Source organism: Aristolochia californica, unplaced genomic scaffold (assembly GCF_029961685.1).
Source record: "Aristolochia californica isolate CCGP_79_NKW_82.1479 unplaced genomic scaffold, dmAriCali1.0.hap1 SCAF_12, whole genome shotgun sequence".
NCBI classification, from domain to species: domain Eukaryota; kingdom Viridiplantae; phylum Streptophyta; class Magnoliopsida; order Piperales; family Aristolochiaceae; genus Aristolochia; species Aristolochia californica.
In genome coordinates this window covers 31,506,811-31,526,966 of record NW_027181793.1, presented here as the reverse complement: position 1 = coordinate 31,526,966, position 20,156 = coordinate 31,506,811, and the positions used below count along the sequence as shown (strand labels likewise).

Sequence of the window (20,156 nt, the reverse complement as noted above, 5' to 3'; positions counted from 1 at the left end):
TATCATGGAAATGAGAATATGACTGCTTAAGGGACATTTTACGAGAAAGACCATCAAGGAGTGGACATCCAAACATTAGATCTAAAACTCTTACGGATTTATTTAAAATCATTTATCCGTTTGAAACAAAAAAAAAATCCAAAACTACGGATTTTATCCGATGCGCAAGGCGGTTAAAACGAGCTGTTTTACCTAAAGACATCGTGATTAATGCCGAAATGCCCCTGCCGAGTATAGCCAACTCGCATATAACTTCTCAAAAGACAATTTGCCTTAATAAAAGGGTTTCCGAACCTACCATGAAATCTCAAGTCATCTCTAGAGAAACTCAGCTACCTCGGTGAGTGAATCTTTGTGCTTTACACATAATGGTTGGTACATCGTGTTGATTATAAATCATTCACCAAAGAGGATGACAAAATCCAATAACTCAACTGAGTAAACTCAAATTGAGGTCTATTCTGCAAACAAAAATCCGAGGATAGATAATCACACAAGTATATTTTCTCATAAACCCTCTCAAAACCGGATTTATGGGGGCAACCACCTACATCCCGCCCATGGAGACTTCTCCGCACCAATCCTCACCAGTATTCTTCACGTCAAGGAGGCTGGAAACAGATTGATATTACAGTATCAATCCACCTCCGAAATATATTCATGAAAACAACTCCCCACATGACAACTTAATTAAGCTTGCTCTGCTACCTTATCAGACTTCTCAGTCTCCATTGGCTCGGAAGCACCAGCTGGCGGTGCCTCGCCTTCTGCAGAAGCAGTTTCAGAATTGCCCTGATGTTGCGACTCAGAAGACTCTGGAGGTGGTGTTGCCGCTGGCTCTGCTGCTGCTGCTGGTGTCTGAGGTTTAGCAGGTGCTGGCCTTGGTTTTGTCATTATAGGCCTGCAAAACCTGCTCAAACAAAGTACTTAACACTTTTAGCTACCTAAAAAAAAATCACTACTACCGTCGACACTCGAATGGAGAACATTCCACACAAACATGCCAACCAGATTTTGTTCATTTAACTCGGCACTCGGTCACGTTCTCATGAAAAAATATATCAGTGTATGTACCTGTCAACAATCTCTGCTTTCTTTCTTACATCAGCAGACAAGAGCGCTGGCGTCGCATGCTTGGGCAGTGAATCCTGTTGCTGCTTTTTATCAGCAAACCAGGCTTCGGCGTCACCACACTCCTTTATGACCTGTCAGGACAAATGGAAACCATCACGTATAACCAACTAGCGAACGTAGCTACCTAGATAGATTATACCAAGAACGACAACACATCAAAACATGCACAGCTTATTCATACTTTCTGCTTATCTGCTATGTCTATGTGATCAAATTTGGGATCTTTCGAGAGAGCTGCTTCTCTGTAGCTACTGATGCAATAAACAAGTTGTTCAACCACAGGACCTCTCTCTACACTTTCCTTGTAACGCTCTTCAATGGGATCACCTTGCTGCAAAAACTACTCTTATCAGAAAAACATTGCTGCATAAAATAAATTCCTAGCAAACTGCAAAGAACACTCACCGTTTTTAGCTCCACAAGCTTGGCAACATACACACCCTTGGTCTCATCTTCACCTTCTTCGTACAGCCAGTCCTCTACTTGCTGAAGTTTTGCAGAAAACTCCTCCTTCTCCAAAGCAGTAACAAAGTCATGATACTTGTCGTGGAGCTGGAAAAAGACAAATCATGAGTTCCAATTCAACAGATTGCTGTTATTAGATTCTGAATACTCACTAAATACACAAACACAAAAATTAGCAGGTAATTCACTATCTCTATGAACATTGAGCCCAAGACCCTTATCCACTACTCACCTTGTTTCTCATGTCATACACATAAGCTTCAACAGCATTCTTCTTTTCTTTGGTTTCTTCCATCACTCTGTCTTGCAAAGCCATCTCAAATTCCTTTTCTACAGCTTTCTGCACATCTCCTGGCAGCATTGCACCATATACAAACTCTGAAACAGGGATTGTAGTTTTCTTCATCTTCTTCTTTGGAGCTTCAATCTGCAAACAGAAACCACAAATTTAATTAGAAAAAATATCAGCTCTCTGAACCGAGTTAAATTGAAAGATACGAGTGATATGACACTTATTAAAAACAATTTATAAGTCCAAGAAGCAAACAAATTCAGATAGAAAAAACAGACGGGCAGAAAGAGATTTTACAGAGAAGACAGTAACAGTAAGAGAGAGAGAGTGAGTGAGTGAGTGTGAGAGAGAGTGAGAGAGAGAGAAACAGAACTACCACAAACTGCTAGAGATGAGCACATTCCATGCATACAAACATTTTTGGCTCTCCTTTCACACAGCAGACAAAATATGCAATCCACAGACAAACATCAATATGTTTTGTTTTTAGAAGAATTACAAGAGTCCAAGAACTATAACAACAACTATAAGAGGTGGCTTACAAACAGAACATGAGTTTGTCATGCCTGTCGTACACCTTACAAAATGATGCATTTATTTAAAAGAACCAACAGACCAATACTGCGGTGTACCATAAGAACTGCTTTCATATAAATAGGGCTAAAGAATAAAAGAAAAAATCGAATGAGCTGATGATTTTACTGTATTCACGTTGCCTTTTAGTCTAGTTAGGACAAATTCAACAGAATAATAATCAGGATGTCAACTACGATATTTTGATAATTTATCGGGAAAGTGTTTAAGTGGGAGTTAGCCGATTCTCTTGATAAAGAGGGAGATACCCTCTAATCAATTTGATGTAAGGAGCCCCCCCCCCCCCCCCATCTTTAAGTTGTTCCCTTCGGCCTTCAGTGCTTGATAAAATAAAATAAAATTAAAAATCCTTTCTTAAAAAAAAAAAATTGAATCCTACACATAATTCAGAAGCTAACCAATTTATAAACTTAAATTCTCTCTAGACAGACATAATTATCAAAGAACAATTAATGGAAAAGGAGCAAAAAATTGATCGTGGGACTTGTATAGAAATTTAATAGCCTTAACAAACAGTACTATTGTTTGAAACATCTATGGCCTTTGCAGCCACAACAGGTATAGTTTCTGCTGATGTTATCTACACATTGAAAAGTTCCAGTCCATTGGAATGCTTTAAAACAAAGATCAGCATCTGAAAGAAATTAGAGGTCAGCAATAGAAACCTAGGAAGCAGCCGCAGCTCATAAATACAAAATTTATACAGTATAATAAAAGCCACAGGGAAAGTAACTCAAACTACAATGGAAAAAAAAAGAACAATAATCCAGATCAATTACTTAAATCAAGACTAAAAGGAAGAGAACTCCAAAACAAACAGAATCTCACTCAGCCATTAAGATTTTGCAGTGGCAATCAGATCGCAATGAAAGAAAATTGACAAAAAAAAAGTACAAACATCAATTCACACTAGGGTAGGCACCAGGTTGGATTTCACGGGGAATGTGACCCAACCCAACCCAAAAACCCAGGAATGGGTTTTACATTCCACTCCACCAGTTGGGGAAAGGGTGGGAAAAAAACCGGTTGGGTTTCGGGTCGAGAAAGGGTTTCCCCAAACCTACCTAGTTCATACCCTGCAATGCCCTTTAGAAAATATATATGACTGACATATATTTTAATGATAAATTAATGTATTTTAATAAGTTCTGTTAAATTGGATCCAAAACCCATCCCAAAATGACTAGTCACTTAGGAAACCTCTTTTGCCAACTAATAAACTCAAAATCTTTTATCTCACCAATCCATGTAGGACTATTCTTTAACAATCCCCCTCATGTGTAGGCACGAGGATAATTTGGGTGGAGACCCTCACGTGTAGGTACGTGAATAATTTAGGTGGAGACCCACATATTGAGTACTTGCTTTGATACCTTGTTAGATTGGGTCCAAGGACCATCCCAAAATGACTAACCACTTAGGAAACCTCTTTTGCTAACTAATAAACTCAAAAAAATTTATCTCAATAATCGATGTGAGACTATTCCTTAACAAGTTTTTTACAGGTATTTAAGAAAAAATAAATTTTAAAAGCATTTTGTACCCGGACGATAATACCTAATCGCTTAAATAAACAGGGTTTTATGTTGTCTGATTTTTATGATGTATTGCAATTTTTTATTTAAAACAAAAATTAAACTTTTTATTTTTAAAGGGTCATTATCTTATGGACAGGGTGAATGGGGCAGGACGGAGCAGAGTGGGGCAGAGCACAGCAGGGTGGCCAGTGACAGGATTGGGAAACCAACCCCGTTCGAATTTCTTTTCCAGGTTCAGGTTTTGGGTTAGGTTCAAGTTTTGGGAACCCATCCCTGACACCCGTGCCCACCCCCTAATTCACACAAGCCTATACAAATTAAGAAAGATGCCACACATGGAGATTCCCCAGATGGAATGAGTTTCCGTCAAAAGAAAAGGTTTCTCAGTCCTAACACTTGGTTAAAACAAAACTAAAATATCATTGGACAAATGCATGAATCAATCAGAGATGATCCTTTTATAACGTGAAAAAATGTGAAGTCTTCAAGCAGTTGTTTCCTCAGTTTTTAAAAACCGAGTACTTGAACTATCAACATGCATATTTCAAAAAACCAAAGATCACAAAATGCAAATAGCTAACATGTAGATACTACCAGGAGAATATACCTTGGTATCTGTTTCCATCTGAACAGGCTTGTCTCCAGATTCAGGAACACCATTTTCCGCTCCACCAGTGGCAGCATCAGTGGCTTCTCTAGCATCTCGCATATTTACATCAGTTTCATTTCCACCTGATGCAGGAATATCAGTTGTGGTATCATCAGTGTCCATTTTCGTAGATTCTTTTTCTGGCTCCTTCGTTACTGGAACTTCAACTTCTTCTTCTTCTTCTAATAGCTTTAGTGCACAACAAATAGTGTCAACAAAGCAACATACAAGGTAACAGCTAAAACAAGGAAACCTGCAGTTATACATGACTTACAGTTGCTGACTCGATGGAAACAATACCATGCAGATTCAATCGAACTTTTACTTTCAGTTTCACCCTCTCACCATTGGCAGATTGAAATGGACCAATCTGTGAAGAAGTATTCAAAATATTATATGCACTGACACAGTATTTACCAAAGCCTCCAAAGATAGGCCTTCACTCAATGAAAGTTTATCAAGTGAACAGAGCATTGCAAAAAGAATGAGTCTGATAATAGACATATACCGTGTATGTGCTAATCTTAGCTGATCCTGGAAATTCGTTTGAATCCCCATAGACAACATCAACTGTAAATGTGCCAGATCGATAGAACGTCAATGCTTTGACACTTGGAATTGGATTGCCTTTTGGAAATACAACAGTAGTCTGCATGTTGTCTCCAGCTCCACTTTGTGAATCAGGGCCAGAACCTTTCCAAGACAGGGCAATTGAGTATGGGAAACTCTCATTGACCTTCAAATAAAAATATAAGATAAATGATCGTAAGTAAACATAACTGCCATAGCTTCAGAGTTTACCTTCTGAGCTAATTAAAAAACTAATGAAGAAACCAAGATTTCCACATAATCAAAGTCAATATATGCTAAACAAAGCTAAATCAAATTCAGCCAAGAAAAATATGAAATATAGTCAAAGAAATTGAATAGAGACAACATTCACCTGAAATTCTCGAACTTTGAAAGTTGGACTAAGAATAGCACACTGGAGTGCACACCCTCGGGCAACACACTCACTAGCATTCATGGTACGCCTTGGCTCCTTTCCAAAGAACTCGGTTATTATCCTAAAAATTGCTGGAATACGAGAAGCTGATCCCACTACTTCAACTGAATTAATACTGTCAATATTAAGCCCAGCTTCTGATAGGGCCTTTTCCAGTGGGCCCTTCACCCTCTCCAATATAGGAACACTAATTTGCTCCAATTCATCCCTCTTGATGAATCCTCTTACATCCTTCTCGTCCATCAAACACTCAATATTCAGAGGTGCCTGTGGGTTTGCACTCAAAACCTTTTTCAGCTTCTCACACGCAGCTCGAAGTCTTGTGCAAGCTCGAGCATTCTGGTAAACATCGATCTTATACTCTTGCTTAAATTTTTCAGCAAAATGTTGGAACAGAACTTCATCAAAGTCTCTCCCTCCAAGAGAACGATCAAATGCATGTGCTAATATCTTGAGCTGACCTTTCTTGAACCCCACAATGCACACTTGCATGCTGGCATGGCCAACATCCACAAAAGCAACATTTAACTGATCATTTTCAGGTAGATCAGTCTTATAGATTCCATAAGCCAAAGCTGTTGCCGTGGTTTCATGCATCAACCTCAAAGGATGAAGACCAGCAATAGTCGCTGCATCCAAAACAGCTCTTCTTTGAAGATCAGTGAAATAGACTGGAATTCCAATACAACAATCTACGACTGCAGCATTGAGATTCTTCTCTGCTATACTTTTAAGATTTGAAAGGACCATCCCTAAAACTTGTATTGGGGTAAAAGTTTTCATTTCCCCCAAATATCTAGCATGAATCAGAGGGAAACCATCGGGACCTTCAGTTACTGAGAAAGGCAAAGACTGAAGATCACACTGAAGCTCAGGATCAGAGAACTTTCTGCCAATTAGGCGCTTGATTTGAGATATGGAGTTCTTCGGATTCATGATAGAAGAGGCAGCTCCTGCTGTGCCTACGAAACGCTGTTTCTCTCCAAAACAAACAACAGCAGGGGTTTCTCGCTTAGATTCATCATTGAGTACCACATCTATACCCCGTTGTCTCGCAACGGCTACAATGCAGCTTTCATTACCAAAGTCGAAACCAACCACACTCATCTTCTTGGCTAAAAAAAACCACCTATGAATGAGAAAAAATTGAATTAGTACCCGATGCGATAATTAGAAATTGGACATCCACAGTGACGAAAACAAGTTAGTATAAAATGAAAGGTAAGACTTCACCCGTGCGAAGAATAGAGGATCTGACAAACAGAAACTAGTTTTTAATAAGCTAAGGACGAAGCAGAAAGATCGAGAACAAAGTGCAGGCCACAATCAGCACCTCAGCTAAGTCGCTTTAGAGAACAACTATTGGCAGCAGAATGTGCCAGAGATGAGTCATTGTTTTCTCCATGTTTCATTCACAAAAAACGTCAAACTATACTAGATAAAAGCGAAAACCACTACATCACGATCCAGCCAATTATACGAAGGAAAAGGAGCAACGACTTGGGGCAATCAAGGTTCAGAATCAGATAACGAGACCTAGAACACAAAGAACTACGACTTAGAAACGAGAAAACAAACAAACAAACAAATAAACGGGCACCGAAAATGCTATAACAACCGATTCAAGTTTGAGAAACAAAGCAATTAGATCTGAAAGATTCAAAACCAGGCGAAGGCATACGGAAACTAGGGTTTTCCGGAACATACCTGAAGCGATGGAAGCGGTGATGTTTCTCTTAAGCAGTGTCGTGAGCTTTCTTTCGATCAAAATGTTTGGTGGGAAGCCACCGGAGGACAATAAATTGTCGTGGACAGGCTTTTTCTAGAACCGTCGATTAGAAGACTTTCAGTCAAATTTATGAAGTTCGGGGACTTTAGAATAATAAAGCCATTAAATTTAAAAATGGAATTGTTAGAACTTTTATGAAAATTAACAATAAGACGTCGCGGAATGCCGGGACGACGAGGAGTCCAGCAACGGTTTGGGTGTTCCAGAAACATCCATGCGTGTACTGGCTCGTGATTCGGGATCTCTAAGGGCATATTAAGTAAAACTAAAGTTGCTCGAATGGGTTGAAACAAATATGTAAATAGCTAATAAGCGGGAATTAACAGATCGGTCTCTTAGATACGAAAAACACAACACTTAACCAGAGTGGACAGAACCACTGATACCCACCGTTAACGGTTTTGGGACCACTACACTTCGGGATTCGAACGCGGAACGTAGTGTCCAGTTTTGATACCATGTCAAACGCCTAACCAATAAGATTTCTTAGGAGGTCACCTATCTTAATACTACTCTCGTGTCAAACACCGAACCAATAAGACTTCTTAGGAGGTCGCCTATCCTAATACTATTCTCGCCCAAACTCACTTAACTTCAGAGTTCTGAGTCAGACGCTTAGATACAACCCAACATACCGGTATGTTAGATACAGAAAACACAACAATGGACGGAACAACTCTGACACAGGCAATTATATAACTAACTACATTTATCTATTTTTTAGTCAAATACTTTTTTTTGTTTGTTTGGGATATACATTCGATATTTTAGTAATATTTTTTAAATTTCAAGCTTATTTAGAAGTCAATGTTTCTAAGCAATAAAAAGCTTGAGTTAGTATAACTAATTAGATGGATTACAAAATTGGTATAATTATTTTTAAATTTAATCAAGTAAGTATTCAATATAGTCATAGTTGTTATATTATCATTTTTGAAGGTAGTTTAATTTTGTAATACTTAATGAACTATTAATATTCAAATAATTCCAAGTACTGCACCACCAATGATTTACGAAATTGAAATGAATATTAGTCGATCAACACAAGCAATCATGATCATAATTGAATATTTGCAATTCATAATTGTTAGAATTTATGATATGACAATAATTTTGCCATATAATCAAAATAATTATATATTATAAACCACAATTATTAGATTATTTGAACCTAAATAAATATCTACATATTTAAATAGGAATTAAATGTATTTTTAATTGTTAAATGGATTTTTTTTATCTGACCTCAAATTGTCGAATAGAACTGGACTTAGTTAGTTAACCTCTGATGATTAACCGCGGTAATTGAGCTCGCAAGGTAACATTACAAATAGCAAATGGTTAAAAAATTTCCGGCGGGAAATTGTCAAACCGTCTCCCTCTAAAAAAATTCGGCCTCGTTTCCCTTCTATTTTTTTCGCGTTTCGCCGATCGCTTTCTCAAGTCTCCTCGTAAGCTCCCGCTCGTCCCATTCGCGAAATGGTCACGAAGCGCGCGAGAGGGGCAGTCTCTGGAAGTGTTATTGAACGAGGCGATGCGGTTGATCGACGAATGGCGGATCTTTTGTCTTCTTCATCGCCTGAATATCATTGCGCGCGATTACGTCTACGTGGCCGTTGGGAGTTGGCTTCTGTTCTGAATTTCCTGCACGTACGTGTTGATATTGCTTTAATTCGTGGTCCTTGTCATTATTTCTTCCTAGTTCAGGGTAGCGGCATTTTCTTGTTGTGCTAGTGATTATTTTATGCCAAATCAGGTGTTTGAGCCTGTTATACGGAGCGGTTTGGAGTTATCGGCAGAAGAAATTGAAACGGCTCTCATTACGCCCGATGGCAAATTGTCTAAGCTGCACATTGCACTTTTGAGGGTGTGCTTTTAAATGTTTTTTGAATACTGGATGCTTTTATCTCGTATACGCATATCAAGTTTTCACTACTTGTTGCATTGGACGTATCTGTTCGAATTCCTAATCGCAATCTCTATTTTAGCATTTAAAGAAAGTGCTATGTATGTTTTGTTTATTTATACTTTCTATGTATTTTTTTTTTATTTTTTTTATTTTTCATCGTAGTTGGATATGCCGCCAACTGTCCACGGCATGTTGTTTGTATTTTGATGCGAGTCAATGCGTTTCTTTTTTCTAGTTTTCCGATTAAATGGTCGAGGTGGTAGGTGTTTTTGGCTATATGCAATTCTCGTGTTAAATGTTCCACGTCAATATCATTTTAGTCTCGTTACTGTTTATTGTTATAGATTATCTGTTTCAAACTTAACTTCGATATTGTTGCTAGTAATTGTCAGTTGTATACTTCTGTTCCGTTCCATTCACAACCTCTAAGTCGCCCACACGGTTGAGCTTCTGGACTACAAAGATGTAAAGAAATAAAGAAATTCAGCTAACAAACATAGAGGTGTATACAATCACAAAAATCATGTTATTGTTTATTTCTAGTTTCAGTGCTACGTATCAATGCCGATGGATGGGGCCTTTGAACCTTATTAGTGTTGTTATACATACCAATTTCACTGTTCTGTTCCTTCCTTTTCGAAGCCTTCTCCACATCCATGTTGGATAGGAGAGCAGACATGCCATATGCTAATGAATCAGGGCACATTTTTCCTGTTCACTATTTCAGACAGCAGCAGTTTTATTTTCCTATGTCTATATATGTCTTCTTGGAATTTATTGCACTTTACGTGGCAATCAGGTTGGCTGATTACTAAGTGTTTCTCAGAATGTATGGAAATGATTTATACATCTTTTCCTGGTGATTTGCTGAGCATATGTAGTTGAAGCAACTACATTATACTGCTGAATGTAATCAAGATATTTTCTATATGGTTATAATCTTTGAGAAAGAGCTAACCATGATTTATATCTATTTTGAGGAAAGAACTGTCTCCATTTCATAGTTCTGTAAAGTGTGTAAATTTTAGGAATTTGACTCCTTAGTTGGTGAAGAACACTTTAAGAGGGGCCAAGACACAAGCAGACACTCTTTGGAAATTCTTGTTACTCCTTTTGTAAACTGGCTGCTCTTCTGAGCCTTGATTTCTATGCTGATAAAAATTAAATTGTTTTAGATATAATCAAATGTAGAGCCTATTCCATAAACTAGTGCAAATGGTGTCTGCTTTGGTTTCATATTTTTAGCCTAACTGATAGTAGTCTCTCTTATATAAGTTGTGGGTTTACTTAGAGCAAGGCTGAGTATCAATACGTAGATTATGGCACATGATTTTTAGGGCTTTAAGGGGGAAAATGAGAATTCTATCAATACTTCCAGATTTGCATGCATCCTAAAACAATTCCATCTTCATGCACAGATAAATTGCTTCCATTCTATACAAAAGGGTTTCTTCTATTTCGTTTTCATTTCTCATTTACATGAGCTGCTTCAAGTGCTGTAGTACTCTACTCAATATTCTGCACTGAGTTACTGTCTTACAATGAGTGTGTGCAGAAATTACAAAGAAATTGCATAGGTCTAAAAGACTGAGTTTGCAGCTGAGGTTACAATAATTAACAAGAGAAGATGACTTTGCAAAAGCAGAGAATACTAAGAAACTTAATTGAAATATCCAGCTGATGACTAGGAAGACCCTCAAAAGCTGATCAGAAATTGGGATTTGTCACATTAGTAGTTTTTCCTTAAAAGATACAGTTAACTATTTCCCAATGACCATCTAAAAAAATAATCTCCTTCAACCATGAGATGTGAACTTCTATTTTGCAACAAAGAAAGTAACCATGACCAAGATTTAAATAATTATCTATGTGCCACCAGAAAGATGCTGATGTCTTTAATCTAGATATGTTAGTTTTAGGAGAGAAACAATATTAACAACATTTGAGTGGATTGCTTAATAGATCATTAGTTTTCAAAACCACTTATCAGCAAGAAGTTTACCTAAAATGTTATTTGACTTCCATTTTCTCTTAAAGATGACCCCTGACAATTCAAATCCAACCTAGGGAGATAAGCAATCCAATAGTTCATGTCTCCTTGTAAAAGAAGAAGTTTACTTCACATGATCTTTCTTCCAAAATAGAGTAGGGACTGCATCCATCAATCACCTATTCCTTCCTTGCCTTTTCACTAAGCTGATTCATTGGCTAGAAGAGGGTTCTACTAACAATATCTTTTTGTAGGGACTGCATTTGCTAGTTATTCTCCATTTTTTCCTTCCAAAAATGTCTTTTGGGTGATTAAAGGATCATTGTGTCTGTCCTGGATTGCTAACATTCCTCTATGAACTCTTCTCCCATCCTTTCCTTTATAACAAAAGCAATCTGTTGTCCTTGGCTCATTGGTTGGAAATAGAACACTGGAAGAAGAAGCTCATTTGTGACTCGTCTTCATCTTCTGTAATGAGAGATGCCTTAACCTATACAAATCAAATGGCACTTAATATTTGCTGTTGATTAATTGTAAAATCTTGCTATGGAAGAAGGTTGTGCACAGAGTTCTAACTTTTTCAGCTGAATGCCTCATGTGATTATATGACTATTTCATTAATGAAACTAAAAACGATGTACCAGGGAATACCACCTGCAAGCAAAAACTTAAAGAAGCCTGATGCATGGGTGACAGTACTTTATAGGAGACTTGCTCCATGGTGGCCTTGGGTAAGTTATTTTTGAAATTTTTGTTTGCTTGACTTTAATCACATTATGTTTCATTTCTTCCGAGTAAACTTCCATTTCTTTAAACTTACAGGTGGCTGAAGGGAATATTCCATTCACTTTGGCTCATGGGTATATACATGGATTGCTTGTGTTTTCTTCAATTTTATTTAAAACTGCATCTTGTGGTCTTACTAACAATTGTGATCTTTATGCAGACAAGAGATAGCTAAATATAAAGAACTTAACTCCACTGCTCGTTTATTGATCCTTAAAGCGCTTTGTGAAGTTCGTGCACTAGTAAATCCTTCAGCCTTTATCTCAATTCTCACATTCATGTCACATTGCTCCCTTTGCTGATTCAAAAAATGTGAGAAGAAAGAATGCTTTTGGTCTCAGTCCAAATGCATCTGAACAGTTGTTTGATCATCAGAATTAACTGTCTTGGAATCTATGTTATGGATAGGGCGATATTTTGATTCACAACTTTTAGCTCACCCAGCAAATTATTCTGCTTGATTTTCTGAGGGTTTGGCAGTGTAGTGTTTCCATGTGAAGATGATGCTGTACATGTCTGCTTGTTTAGAGACCAATCTAGATAAAGTACAAAAATGATGTCCGCATTTATAGTGTGGCTGGAGCCACCCAAAAAAGTATTGAAACACTTTGTGATTGCTATATGCATAATCAAAGAGCTTCATCCTGTCACTAAGGGAGATCTTAGCATCATGTTTTCAGATCTTTGACAACTTTATGACAACTTTGCATCATGCATTGAGATCTTAGCCTGACTTCCCACAAAAGTACATTATGTTTATGATTCTTTGCATACTTTCCAAAGTTGTTGAGCAGGACTCATGTTTTTATGTCCCAGCAAGACGATGTGTTGACATATATAGATGATGCTATCAAAGATGGAACCCAACTTTCTAATTTTCAAAAGAACGGGATTGCTGGAGATCAAGATGGAACTGTATACTGGTAACTTAACTTTGGAAAAAGTTTTATTGTGGTATTTAGATTTTTTGACTTGTGGGATATTGTTCAAGACAAAGATAGGGCTCTGGCTCCATGTTCTCTGCTTGTTTTGAAAGGTATGATGGAGATTCAATTATTGGCCATCGGCTGTACAAGGAAATAACTAAGATTGAGTTCAAGCAGAACATTGAGGAGAAGTGTCAGAGAGCTTTGCCTATGATACGTTCTGAGTGGGAAACACTTGCAACAAATCTTGAAGAATTTTGCAAGATATCAGTAATTCTTTTTCAAATTTTACTTTTTGTTTTTCTTCCTTTCTGTCATCTTGGTGGCGTTTATTAATCTTTTCTTGCTTAAATCAGGAGAAGTTTTCCACTTGCGGAACTGTAGTTGAAGCTAAGGTGGGAGAGTTTGTTGCTAATCACATTGTTCCTATTCTTGAGAAACTTGAAAAGGTGAAACTATTGTCTTCATGGGTTATGATATCTTATCAGTATACTTTATATCTCTGTTATTGTTCATGAAATAGGGCTGGCATGTCAGTTTAAGCTCGAAATTAGTCGAAACAAACTGGTTTTGGGGAATTTTGTTACTTATCTTTGACAACTACTTTGAATAATTTATCCTCTAATTCTTTCAGATTTGGATCTTAGGTAGGGGTGGGTTTCACAAGGAACCCAACCTGACCCAACAACCATGGATGGGTTTTAAGTTTCACTCCACGGGTTGGGGACCAAGTTGAGGAAAAAAAACTATGTGAGCTCGAGACGGGATAGGGGTGGGTTTTACCAAACCTAACTTGAATCCTACCAACTTGACCCTGACCTGGCCTAATTAATTTATATACCGTTTTTTTAAAATTATATTTATATATTTATAAACAAACAGAGAACTTTTTAAATATTTATAATATTTTTTCCTATTTTTATTTATACAATATAATAATTTGTATGTAGATTAATTTTTTTTTAAAAAATATATATTAAATAAATGATAGATTGGGCCATGGGCCAAAGCTTGGATGGCTTAGGAATATAGGAATGGGGTTGCGGGGAATAGGATCAGGTCTGGGCAGGGGTTACAGACTTGTCATGATAGGTGTTTTTTGGAGTTAGGGTTTAGGGTCGGGTTCAGATTTTCAAAAACCTGACCTGTGCCAAGCCCTAATCTTAGGCTGAATTTTTTTAATTATATATATATATATATATATATATATATATATATATATATATATATATATATATATATATATATATATATATATATATATTTAGATGCGCTTTAAGTTAGCTTAGATAATGAGAAAGTGCATTGAGAGGAGAAACATGAAGAAAAATAAAAAGCTTTTAGTTTGGATCTATAACTAAGAGATGACTAAAAGCAAGGGAGGAAAGAGTGTAAAAGAGAAAAAGCAGGTGAAGTTTTCAGTCTTTTCAACTGGTTGGCATCTAAATTATTTTTTGCGTAAAACAGAAAATGCCATCATGGGCTTGTGTAATGCTGCAAACCTGTTGAAATATAGTTGATAGATAAGGCTTGAATATTAGATACCCAACCACTACATTCTCAAATCTTGGTTTCAAATTCAAGGGAAGAAGTTGAATTTTTTAAGTGCTGTTTTGTGATCATCACTAGCTAGCACAAGAGAAAACTCCACTAAGAAATTATTTTCATGGAAGGAAAAGTAAAGGTGTTTCAACAGCCAAAAGAGAATTTTATATTGATCTTGGAAAATGATTGAAAGATAGAGCATATCTTACTATTTATAGACTTTTGTAGAATTTTCCTAAGACTACACTTCCTGATTACTATTGAATTGACACTTTCTAAATAGAAACTACTTGCCAGAAAAAATTTTCAACCATTAATTCAAATAGAAATTACCAGCCATCGACAATTTATGACTTTCCTAAATTGACTACTAATAAAGGAAAGTAACTAAACACTTTTCTCAATAAAATTCTCTTTTTTGGGGCTTATTAGCGAACTAGGAAAGTAATAGAAGTAGAAATTTTCTGATTTCCTCTAATAGAAAGTACAAAACATTGTACGAAATATAAAATACCTTGAAATAAAATAAACGATTTTCTTCCCAACTATTGAATCACAAAATAACCCTACTACAACATACATTAAAGCAGAACGACATAGATAATTTTGCAACAGATACTCTTTCTTGTTGGTTGGATGCTTATCTATTGATGGTACTTATGACCTCCACGTCTGTTTATACTAATCTGTTGCGAGAAGCTTATAATTGTCATACTGTTTTGCTGGATCTTATGCACAAGGTATGACTACAACTTGAACAATAGCCTTCTTATAAGGTTTATTAGGATTTCCTATGGTACAAGGGTTGTTTGTATGTGCTGAATGATAAATCACTCAGAGAGGCTCTTTTGGCTAATTCCTTTTCGTCTATTACAGTTGGTTATGAGGGTGCTCTCAAAACTCATAAACAACTCAGCTGTAGTTTCTTTTGGCCAATACTGATGTAGGAAGTCAAGATTTTTGGGTTTCTTGTGATATTTGCCAATGATTTAAAAATGAGACAACCTCTTTTGTCGGGTTAATACAACCATTACCTATACCCGATTGTATGGGAAAATATTTCACTAGATTTCGTCGAGGATCTACCTCTATCTAGCAACTATTTAGTAATTTTAGTGGTCGACCGAAGTAGGTAGCTGAAGTTGTGACCAAAGAAGCGGTCATCTTATAGGGGATCTTGTGCATGATTTTCTTAGATCGTGGTCCAATTATTGTAAGTTAGATCTAGTCTGAATTTTTTAAGTTGTAGAGGGCAATTTTGTTGAGAGGAATGATATCGTCCCCAAACAAATGAGCAAATTGAGGTGGTCAATAATTGTTTGGAAAATTATCTTTGATGTTTTGCAGGGGTGAAACCATCTTCTTGGTTGAAATTCTTACATTGGACTGAATGGGCCTACAATACTTCCCATTATTCGCTAGGGCTAGGGGTGACAATTTTACCCAATTACCTGTTTTACTTGTTTAATTATAAAAATAATATGGAAGAAAAATTGTTACCTGTGTATTAATTCAGGTCAACTTACTCGATTACCTGTAACCCTGTTTATAAGCGAAACATATATGGATAATCACTTTTCTGTACTTGATTACCTGTTTACCTGGTTTTTATATAATATATATCTAGTCTAAAAGAAGGGTAGAGGATAGTTGTATAATATTTTGTACGGTTTATATGAAACTTACATGATGTTGTAGTTTACTTTTAATTTTTAATTATTTTAACTATTTATTATCAATGTTTATGTGGTTTTAAAATAATATATTAAATTATCCATTTACTTACCCATTTACCCGTGAGTAAAATGGGTAAGAAAATCAGATACAGAATAAGCTGTTATCTGTCCGTGTGAAATGGGTAATGGGATACCCAATACCTGTTCCGTCTGTCACCCATTTACAGCCTTAATTGGGATTACTCTGTTTCAAATTGTCTAGGGCCGAGCACCTCCTATTACCACCTCATACATGCCAGACACCACACATTCCCACTTTGGAGGCTGAGTTATTGGATAGGAAGGCTTTGAGGCCAAGTTATTGGAATGGGATGAGGAACTGAATGAGTCTTTTATGTTGGTGATCAGGTCAACCTAAAGCTTCAACCATATGGACAATCATCAGTTTTTCAACACGGGAATCAAAAGCAATTGTTCTGGTTCTATGGGGCCTTCAAGGTGATTGAGAGAATTGGTTAAGTTGCCTAACGCTTGGACTTTCCAAGCGCCACTACCATCCATCCCATCTTCCAAGTTTCCCAATAGAAGTAAAAAATGTCTTGAGATTTTGATTTTACCCACTCTTCCCCAGGGGGTCTTCGATCTCTCCTGCTTGAATGAGCTCCATAGGATCTTATATACACGTAGGGTGTGAGTTAATGATAGAATTCAGATTGAAGACACTATTTATAATTTTTAGTTTTAATTATAGTTGAATGACATTGGTAGAGCCGTGGCCACTCTGGCCATATTGGTTTTGCCCTAATTTATCTCTGATTACATGGATTAGGATACCACACTCTCGAAAAGTGCAACACCAGTTTCCCTTGTCATTGTGTTAGAAGGTATATGCCGTATCAAAACAAGACATAAGTTTGATTGTTTGTGCTGAATTGTATCTATATGCTGATCTATTATATATGTAAAGCTTGACTAATGGGTAATCTGCCTGATCTTGTTGAGCATGTCTGCTCCTCCATGTACCAAACATTATAAAAAGTTAACTCCCTTATTGATTTTTTCTTTGAATAATGGTGAGATTTTATCTCAGGAGAATCCTGACCAACATGTTGAGGGGGCAAAACGGGTATCTTACTGATCACTGTGAATAGCAGAGCTCCTAGACAGTCCATAATTATACAACTTCAACTTTAATGTAATATATGTTTAGAATTTGTCTTCCCCTTGTTTTCCAAATTATTGGTTCAGTATGCTTAAATAAGGATATCATCACTTAATTCAATTTGGAGAGCAAGAGATGCCTACTTGACATGAGCCCCTTAAAAATGTATATGTTCAAATGGGGAAGAAGGATTTCTTGTACAAATTACTTCATAAATTTATTTGATAAACACAACACTACTACTAAGACATCCTTTTCACTGGTTTATATGTTACACTAAGAGGTATTTTTTGGAAAGAATGCATCTAAAAATGACAGAATAACATCTTTGAAGTGACATCTTGGCTAATTATGTTTCTGTATTTGGCAGAAGAAAGAAAGAGCTATAAAACAGCAGCAGAGGCAAGCAATGCTGCTCAATGCTTTTCATACATCTTTGAGAAACGGTCGTCCACTTCGTGGTCTCAAACCTATCAGTTATACATTTGGTACTGTATTGCTTTTTTGCCATTCATTTTAGCACAAAAATAACCAAAATCTCATGGTTTGCAAAACAAACTAGGTAGCAATGCTCTGATACATTCATCTGCTAAATGTACTCAACATCTTCTTGTTTTGTTTGAGAGGTTGTCTGATTGGCAGTGACAATTTGTGGAACACTTCAAACTACGTCTATATATATCCTGTTGTTAAGTTCAATCTTTAGTTTTACCAATTTATTTTTTGACATGGAAAAGGCATCAAGGCCCTCTTAAGTGTGGAATTATAAATCTTCAAATGTGGACTTTGAGTAATTCAATATGAGCCCATAAAAGTAGGCCGACTTGATATTAACCAGTAATCCATATGGTTATTTGGTGGGTCCTAAATCACGTTTGTGTCCATATTGCTAAATTCATTTATAATTTCATTTTTCGTGAGAATGATTTCCACGAGTCAAAGTGAGTTGACCGATGGGATTTAACAGTGAGGAGATGTAGGTAATTGGTGATACTATATGGGTATATAAGCATTAATTTGAAGCCCAAGTTATTTAAGAATTTGTGCCATTTTTTAGGCAATTAATCTTTTTTTCCTGTTTGCTGGATTGGGTTGATACTGTTGCTGCTATGCTGCTGGTATTAGTTGTTGCAGACAAGCCTTACTCTTGAAAAAGATCTCTTTTAATGGTTGGACCTTGTTTTCAGATGAATATGACCGTTCCATTGACGAGGCAATAAAGATATCGAAGTAAGTAATTTACTGGTAGAAGGCAGTGGTTCAACATTTGCTTTCTTCTTCCTTTTTTATGTATTTTGCATGTCATTTGTAACCAGATTAGAACATGATTTTATTGATAATGTTTCTTCTTCTTAGGCAGGGTGAAATTTTATAACCAGTTTGTTGTTAAGTTCTAACACTAAATGACTGGAGTTGTTAGTTTTACATTTTTATTTTCCCTCGACCTAGGCGACTTTGAGGCCGGTCATTCTTTATCGGGTTAGGCAGATGAACCCTAGTTCAGAAACTTATCCATCCAGCCATGATTCCTCGCTTGCTTATATGGATCCCTTGTAAAAAATTTCATGAGTTGACCTGTCTACTTTTATCCATTTCATTGTTGAAGATTGAGGTAACATCACGGTCATTTCTGCAATTAGGAAAGACGTTTTGTCCCGTGGGAGATGTTCCAGCTTGACAAAGAGAGGGAGGGGCTATGATGATATGCAGGAAGACAAAAACGAGGTTGATGACAGATTGGGTAATTCCGACAAGGGACAGTCAGGACGAGATACTCAAGCCAAAGAGACGTTTAGGGTGCGAAAGAGTAGAAGAATCGCAGCAGGCCAGTATCGTCAAAAACGGGTAGCATCAGTGGAGTTCAAAGATCAAGCATCAGCAGAGATAACACCAACTCAGAGTCTTCAAGAGAGGCACGAGTGTACTTCAGAGTGCGTTTTAACCTCAGAAGATGGTAAATCTTCGAAGAGAAGTGAAGGCCACCCTCTTGAGCGCCTACATGTGACGATTGTACTTAAGTCAAGGCCACCCTCTTGAGCGCCTACATGTGACGATTGTACTTAAGTCTGAAGAAGTTTCTCGCGCTGAATCTAGATCATAGGCATGGATTAGCCTCGACGTTATACGTGGTAAACACTAACACGAAGCGGTTTGCTTGAGTTTTGTACCATGGCGAAAGCGAGTTTGATGTGGTTGGAGTAAATGCTATTTCACGGAAAGGAACTGACTTGTAAACTCTCAAAACTCTTCCCTAGCGAACCCTTTCATATGTATATTAGAGACCACAATACATAGATGCCTTAGAGAGGCCACTAAAAACCTCAAACGGTCTTATATCTGACACCCAACCCCCCAAACAGTGCATGTTCTGGAAGATGAGAAATTTGTTTCCAAGGAATTGATGATACTACGTCGGGAGTGGCTTAGCAACAATATAGCTGATTGAAATGTAACTAGTTCGAATGGCGCCAAATGCAAATTTTTCACAAATAAAATGACAGATGAGATTGATATGTTTGGAATCATGATAAAAGACGATATTTTTGCTGGTAAAAAAAGTTGGATTAATAGAGACTCTTAAAATGTCATTGAGACAGTTAATTGAGTTATTTTCCCCCCTCTTTGTTTTAATAAAGACATCAGTGAGAAGGGGGGAAGGAAGGGCAGTGCCGCCGTCTCCTCATCTATTGGAGAG

General features: G+C 37.0%; 2 protein-coding genes across 2 annotated transcripts; one reads left to right on the top strand and one right to left on the bottom strand.

Moving 5' to 3' along the window:
* Nucleotides 1-418: 418 nt before the first annotated feature.
* On the bottom strand, nt 419-7,508 carry LOC137945494 (heat shock 70 kDa protein 14-like). Its single transcript, XM_068791406.1, has 10 exons — nt 7,386-7,508; nt 5,616-6,807; nt 5,181-5,408; nt 4,947-5,042; nt 4,631-4,861; nt 1,832-2,026; nt 1,540-1,686; nt 1,316-1,465; nt 1,075-1,205; nt 419-910 (listed from the first exon to the last, which is right to left on the bottom strand). Exons 2-10 carry the CDS (start codon nt 6,783-6,785, stop codon nt 691-693), a joined length of 2,568 nt encoding a protein of 855 aa, XP_068647507.1. The 5' UTR covers nt 6,786-6,807; nt 7,386-7,508; the 3' UTR covers nt 419-690.
* A 1,399-nt stretch (nt 7,509-8,907) lies between these two features.
* LOC137946399 (DDT domain-containing protein DDR4) lies at nt 8,908-19,951 on the top strand. The gene is made up of 11 exons (XM_068792674.1): nt 8,908-9,117; nt 9,224-9,334; nt 12,011-12,097; nt 12,189-12,226; nt 12,313-12,394; nt 12,969-13,075; nt 13,189-13,348; nt 13,435-13,527; nt 17,832-17,949; nt 18,649-18,691; nt 19,102-19,951. The coding sequence occupies exons 1-11, from the start codon at nt 8,947-8,949 to the stop codon at nt 19,496-19,498; spliced, it is 1,407 nt and encodes a 468-aa protein (XP_068648775.1). The 5' UTR covers nt 8,908-8,946; the 3' UTR covers nt 19,499-19,951.
* Nucleotides 19,952-20,156: the final 205 nt, after the last annotated feature.

Coding starts and splice junctions, on each gene's coding strand:
- LOC137945494 (XM_068791406.1), bottom strand. CDS start 6,785: ATGAGTGTGGTTGGTTTCGACTTTGGTAATGAAAGCTGCATTGTAGCC. Junction 4,862..4,946: donor TTTCCATCGAGTCAGCAACT/GTAAGTCATGTA, acceptor TGTGCACTAAAG/CTATTAGAAGAAGAAGAAGA. Junction 2,027..4,630: donor AGATGGAAACAGATACCAAG/GTATATTCTCCT, acceptor TTCTGTTTGCAG/ATTGAAGCTCCAAAGAAGAA.
- LOC137946399 (XM_068792674.1), top strand. CDS start 8,947: ATGGTCACGAAGCGCGCGAGAGGGGCAGTCTCTGGAAGTGTTATTGAA. Junction 12,098..12,188: donor TTGCTCCATGGTGGCCTTGG/GTAAGTTATTTT, acceptor TTAAACTTACAG/GTGGCTGAAGGGAATATTCC. Junction 13,528..17,831: donor TTCTTGAGAAACTTGAAAAG/GTGAAACTATTG, acceptor TGTATTTGGCAG/AAGAAAGAAAGAGCTATAAA.